We start from the raw sequence: 7214 nt of genomic DNA, 5'->3' as shown, positions 1-7214 counted from the left end.
ACAAACTTTATCTATAAACGTTTTGTTGGGTATTTGATGTTACACAAACTTTATCTATAAACGTTTTATTGGGTATTTGATGTTACTCAAACTTTCTATATAAAAGTTTTGTTGGGTATTTGATGTTACTCAAACTTTATCTGTAAAAGTTTTGTTGGGTATTTGATGTTACACAAACTTTATCTATAAACGTTTTATTGGGTATTTGATGTTACTCAAACTTTCTATATAAAAGTTTTGTTGGGTATTTGATGTTACTCGAACTTTCTATATAAAAGTTTGTTGGGTATTTGATGTTACTCAAACTTTATCTATAAACGTTTTGTTTGTATTTGATGTTACTCAAACTTTATCTATAAACGTTTTGTTGGATATTTGATGTTACTCAAACACCATCTATAAAAGTTTTGTTGGGTATTTGATGTTACTCAAACACCATCTATAAAATTTTGTTGTTATGAAAATTACAACTATTTTCTTCTCTTTAAAATCGATATTGAATATTATGATTCTATTAAACATCCACGGGTCTGTTCTAACATCTTTATTACGTAAAATAAACGGTTAGCAAGAAACTTCTAAAGTATATATTAATAATGATAGAATAAAGTGAAAGTTATTCCTCTAAGTGATCCATATATAAAGTTGTGACAAGTGTAACATTAAAACAATAATTCAAACGTTAAAATGCAATAAGCCTACTCTTTGGTCTTCATATTTTTTTCTTATGAGAACTTAGAATATAATAAGATAAAAATTAGCATGAGGTTTTGTACATTAGTCCAAAAATAAGGTTCATTGTCAAATCCCCTAAGTATGAAAGAAAAATATTATTTATTGATAAAACAAAGTAAAAGTTTTAAAGCTGAAAAAAGTAAAAAACATTCCGCCATATTGTTATCAGGTGTAATTCGTGGAAAGGAATACACAGATTAAATAATGAAAAAAATACCAGTTCAACTAGATCAAGTATAAAAGGAGCAGGTAGAAGAGGAATCTAATACTTACTCTATACCAGTACATTTTTAATGTATAGTTTTCGCTTCTTTACTAAAAAGAACTTCATTAATTTCAAGCCGGTTGAATACTGTTTTCTCTATCTGTAGTGTTAACCTTCGATGAATCGAGATAATGATTATGATCGAAGATATGTTTAAAAAGATGAGAGAATATTTTAAGTGTTCTTTGTGTTGTGTTTAAGTGTTCTTTGTGTTGTGTTTATTTGATACAGAGATCCCGACGTGACTCTGGCAAGAAGGGTTTTAGAAAGAAGCTAAATAATGTTACACCTCGTTAAAAAATATACCGGAATTTAGATTTATTTCACAATCACTAACTAAAGTCAATTTATATGAGAAAGTTTATGAACTAAACGTTTGTGATTAAAAGCTACATTTACTCAACTGTCAACAACATTGCAGTTAACAAGTATGTTTTATTGACATTTTAGAAAGTATGTTGTCTGTCTTTATTGGTCTGCGATGACGTTGACGACGATTGGAGATTCCAGTCCTCCAGAAACTGATTTGGTAAGTTATACAAGCGTAATTTCTTAAGTAAAGTTTCTTTACGTATTTTAAAGCGTAACGCACAGTACTTTGTTCTTAGGTCTCAAATACTTAAAATTAAACTTCACAAATAAGACTTAGTTGGAATTATTAAACAAGTATTCTTGGTTACATAGACATGTATTTTGTTTTTAAGCCATGGTTTCTTAGGATTAAATTGGATAAATGGACAGAGATGGACTTATTAATCCGATTTTTTGGTTGTACAGAGCTACGCTTTACTTTTAGATCTCAGATACCTGGAATTAAAATTGAAAAGTGGTTAGATTTGGCCATTTTCTGAGCCGAGATTCTTGGTAACGTTAAATAGGACTTTGCTTGTAAGTTTCATTTAGGAACAATTGGACTTAAATAAGAAAGCTCAATTAATAAAATCAGATAATACAATAAACTCGGCTATCCACAACCGAACTAAGCTACAAGCCTCCCCCCCCCCAGTGGCACAGCGGTATATCTCCGGACTTGCAACGCTAGAAACCGGGGTTCGATACCCGTGGTGGGCAGAGCACAGATAACCCATTGTGTAGCTTTGTGCTTAACTTCAAACAGACAAAGTAAGCTACAACCATAATAAATTAAAGTTAAGACCTAACTATTTTCACAACTACTCCTAAATTAACATCTCATCACCATCATCTTACATAAATTCTTATAAATAGAGGGTTTTTTTCAGCGATTTCATTATTGCCCAGTGAGCCTGTTCTGCCTTTGAAATCTTGAATACAAAATCTACAGCATCAAAACTATGCGAATTTGTTGTAAGTATTGAAGGAAATACATTGAGAAATATTTACTATGCTTTAAAATCGGTTTAATAAACACTCATTATAAATTTAAGGCAGTTCCTGTTCGTGTTTTCGAGATCCATTTTATATTTCTTGTTTAAGATTAAGAAGAAATAATAATACAAAGCTGATTTTTTGTTTTGGTTACAGGAATACGTTTTCACAGGTCTTACCTTCCTAATCGGAGTTTTTGTATTTGCCACGGTAGTAGGAAACGTTGGTGACGTCATCTCGAACATGAACGCCACTCGGCAAGACTTTCAAGCCAAGTGAGATGATCGCATTTGTATGAAAAGTACAAATGTATTCTTTGTTTCTGTACTTTAAGTATAATTAAGGAAAAAGAAGACATAATTATTTAAATATATTCCAGAGTCTAAAAAAAAAGTGTAATTCAACGATAGATGTGTCCTAGCAACTATACAATAATAATTACAAAATTTCGAACTCCAAGAAGATCACGACTATTAGAATAGCTATTGTTGTTGAAGAAAACCACTATTGTTTCAAGTAACGCTTTAACAACTGCAATGCTTACTCTATGTCTTCTGGTAGTATCTGAATAAGAAGCCAGCTATTAAGATTTTAAGTTGTTTTTCTGAAATCCCACGAACCGGTGGGTGTGTCGAACCGATGGTCGATAAACACTGAATTAATATTTCTTGTTGAAATTCATAAAATGAAATTTCCATTTTCTTCCTATTTCAGCCGATAAATTTAAAACAAAATTTAAAAAAGAAAATCACTACCAACGAGTAACTTACTATACTGTTCTCATTCATATTAGATTAACTTAGTGCAAAAAAGTATTAATAAGTACTATAACAACTTAGAAAAAATGAGCCCTCCGGTGGCTCAGCAATCAGTCAGAAGATTTATAATGCTAAAAACCTAGTTTCGATACACGTGGTGAGCACAACACAGATAGCCCACTGTGTAGCTTTGTGCTTAACATTAAAAGAAGCAAACAATAAAAAAATGGGTAGTTTATATGTTTTTGCATAAATATTTTACTTGTTTTATTTTGCAAATCAGTTAGACCTTTTTATATTGAACAGAAAAAGCTCAAATGTTTTAGAATGGTAACAGAAACAACACATATACACTGACCACAAGAATTTTGAATGATAATAGAAACAACAATGTTACTACTAACTAACACCAGGTCGCACCATAACATGTCAAGTTATGATGTGAAATTGTGAAGATAATATAGATAAAATCTAGCGCACACATACACCACTGAAAGGTGTTCTCCAAAACCAAACAAAATATTAGTTTAGAGCTGTTAATAGATCTTTAAATCTGTTTTGGTTTACAGACACTTACCATTTTTGATATCACTGTAAAACATCAATGGATTAACATAATGATTACGTGAATATATATATATACGTTTATAGGTACTTCTAGTAGCAACGCTAGGTACGCTTTGAAGTTATTTCAGAACGAAATATTGTAGATGTTTGGGGATAAAAAAAAATCCACAATAAATATTGTTACCCAATCCTACAGTAGATATAAAGCTGTTTTGGATAATAAGAACTTTGGCTGGGCTACTACTGCTTGTTTTTAGTTTCAAGTTGGTAAGTATATAAATTCAAATAACTGTTTGAACCATCACGAAGAACAAAAGTAATAAAATTTGAAATATCAAAAGGATCGTTTAGGTTACAAATTTTTGGATCCATGAATTACTAGGAAAATAAAGATAACTATATATGCTCTTTGCTTCTGTAAAACATTGCTCTCGCTCTTCAGTAAAAAAAAAAAATTAAAAGCATGTATAATATAGGCATGAATATTCCACGACTAGCTTTAACCAATGAAGTTTTGATAATATTTCTATTCGATAAAGGGCAGATAAGACGTATAACCATTTGTGTAATGATATAATTCAGTAGCGACACTTGTTATGATATTGCCTAGTAGTTATGGCTCTCAATTCGCAATATGCGAGTCTCGGGATCAAAACCCCGGCGCCGAACATATGCATTTTTTCAGCCGTGAATGTATTATAATGTGACAGTCAACCCTTCTTTCGTCGGTAAAATAGTAGCCCAAAAGTTGGCGATGGGTGCTTCCGACTGATTTACCTTCCCTCTGGTCGGCAGTTCAAAATTGTGGTTGGCAGCCTTAGTAGCTTTATCATAAACAAACAAACAGATCTCTCTTTTAATTTTTAATTTTTTTACTTTTCCAGGATGGACCAGATCAAGATGTATCTTACGCACAGGAAAGTCCCTGCTTACCTGCAAATTAAGGTGAAGAAATGGGCGGAGTATTCATGGTCTAGGTATGTGATTAAATAGTTCTTTCGCAGTGGTTAGCCCTAATATCTAATATTTCTGCTATTACATATTACCTTATTATTCCGGACGCCACCTAAAATCTGGTCAGGATACTAATTAATCATTATGTTCTCCCGCAAAAATTTACATAATGAGCCAAGTTACTCAATAACAACAGTTATTTCATTTTAACTAATGTAGATATGCCTACAACATACAAGTTGTTAGTTATTAACCGATGGTAAATGGTGGGTGCATGTTGTCCCTGTGGTAAACCTCTGGATTTCTGAGCTCGCGAAATGGGTTCGAATCTGTACGATACCACAAAATATTCCCCACACTTTAAGTTGTGCGTTAGAAGAGGGACAGCCAATCCTTAGCGTGCATGGTGATAAGCAGTTAGAAATAAGAGATGGCAACAGATAACCTTATTTGTTTTGCCATAAATATGAAACACAAGTGCAAATATCGACGTACAAGTTCTCACAACAAAATAATAATAACTTGTTATAGCTATTTAAGTCTTACAACGCGAACACTAAAGACTGGTTCAGATCTTTACTGGTTATACTTTATAATATAATCATTGTTGGTTAATCTCAGTTGCTAGTTATTAGACGATTACTATAAAGGAACAAAAAATTCACCTTCTGCAGGTGATTCTTTGTAAACTAATGGATAAGTTCTTACAACATACACAAAACGTAAAATACCCTAGTTGTTACCAATAACTGATGGTTACATCCTTACAACGATAGACTTCAGATTGTTACTTATTAACAGATTATCTATATTATATCTGTACACTCCAACTGATGGTTATATTCTTACAACGATAGACTTCAGATTGTTACTTATTAACAGGTTATCTTTATCATATCTGTACACCCCAACTGATGGTTATATTCTTACAACGATAGACTTCAGATTGTTACTTATTAACAGGTTATCTATATTATATCTGTAGACCCCAACTGATGGTTATATTCTTACAACGATAGACTTCAGATTGTTACTTATTAACAGGTTATCTTTATCATATCTGTACACCCCAACTGATGGTTATATTCTTACAACGATAGACTTCAGACTGTTACTTATTAAGAGGTTATCTTTACTATAATGTACACCACAACTGATGTATATTTTATCTTTTAGATGTATATGTGAACTGATTAATATTTTCTTGTGCATTTCAACACACAAGCCATAGACTGGTCCTAGTTTTATGTACCACGTGATCGATAAAGTTTATTACTAATTATTTTCCATGAATTGATGTATTTGTTCAGGACTCAAGCTACGGATGAATCAAGGCTACTCCACATGCTACCAGAAAGTCTGAGAGCGGAGATTGCAGTACACGTGCACTTGGATACATTAAAAAAGGTAATGATGTCAATATTTTGGAACTACATTGTATATTTGTACAAATACTTGTTAATAATCATCTTCTTTTTACCCTGATGTTTCAGTAGTAAATAATATAATAGCTGTAAAACCGAACCACTGACTGAACATGGGAGTTTTAATGTTACTAATAATGGCAAAATTTTCTAGTTTTATATGTTTGGTATTTAGATGTGTGATAATGTAGTGTTAAATATCATTGTGCTTTAATAAGTATGATAATCTAGTATTTAGTACTATTGTACATTAGTAAGTATGGTAGCCTAGTATTTATTGTTATAGTGCATTATCAAGTATGGTAGCCTAGTATTTATTGTTATGGTGCATTATCAAGTATGTTAGCCTAGTATTTATTGTTATAGTGCATTATCAAGTATGATGCTCTAGTATTTATTGTTATGGTGCATTATCAAGTATGGTAGCCTAGTATTTATTGTTATAGTGCATTATCAAGTATGATGCTCTAGTATTGAGTACCACTGTGTATTATTAAGTCATACAGTGCAGTCTAGTAAAGAACTGAAAATGTAGAGTAAATCACGTGTGTGTGTTAGTAGGGTGAAAAAAAAAACGAGACAAACCCCAAGTTAAAGTATAATCAAGAAACAAATTGTATTTACTTGGTAATTACTACTGAACATTCTTACTTGTTTTTAACATCCACATGTTGAAAACTAATAACAAAGTAAAATAAAGTTTAATTAATCTGCCACCCTAGCTTAATTCCACCAATACTGGGTTAGCTGAAGTGATGGTTCAGTGGCGGGAAACTGCCTAAGCTTATATTACTCTCCTAAACACTATTCGATTTTAGAATTTATACGGCGTCGAACTTATCTTTAGATACAATTAACAAGAAAAACTAATCATTTCCATCAACCCTAAACATGAAGGATTTACAAAAGAAATGAAGAGCGGTACCGAAAATAAACGCAATAGTGGAAAACAAACTTAACGAACGTTGTCAAGATGAATGAGGATTTTGAAATTAAGGATGACAAATGTATAAGAAAAAAAAACGACAAAAGGTCAATGTATAGATTCCCAAGTTAAGAACGGGTATTTTCTCATATTAAGAGCGGGTATTTTCCCAAGTTAAGAGCGGGTATTTTCCCAAGTTAAAAGCGGGTATTTTCCAAAGTTAAGAACGGGTATTTTCC

At 31.9% G+C, this 7214-nt stretch overlaps 1 protein-coding gene across 3 annotated transcripts in view; it reads left to right on the top strand.

The window, feature by feature from the left end:
• LOC106457737 (cyclic nucleotide-gated channel rod photoreceptor subunit alpha-like) overlaps positions 1–7214 on the top strand; it is a 63865-nt gene that overhangs the window by 26737 nt on the left and 29914 nt on the right. For all 3 annotated transcript variants that reach the window (XM_022383752.1, XM_022383751.1, XM_022383753.1), the window contains exons 12-15: positions 1451–1529; positions 2504–2622; positions 4557–4649; positions 5937–6033. In XM_022383752.1, coding sequence (XP_022239460.1) covers positions 1451–1529; positions 2504–2622; positions 4557–4649; positions 5937–6033 — 388 coding nt within the window. The remainder of the gene's footprint in view (positions 1–1450; positions 1530–2503; positions 2623–4556; positions 4650–5936; positions 6034–7214) is intronic.

The sequence above is a fragment of the Limulus polyphemus genome, unplaced genomic scaffold (genome assembly GCF_000517525.1).
Source record: "Limulus polyphemus unplaced genomic scaffold, Limulus_polyphemus-2.1.2 Scaffold367, whole genome shotgun sequence".
Classification (NCBI taxonomy): domain Eukaryota; kingdom Metazoa; phylum Arthropoda; class Merostomata; order Xiphosura; family Limulidae; genus Limulus; species Limulus polyphemus.
This window is presented reverse-complemented; position numbering and strand designations above follow the sequence as displayed.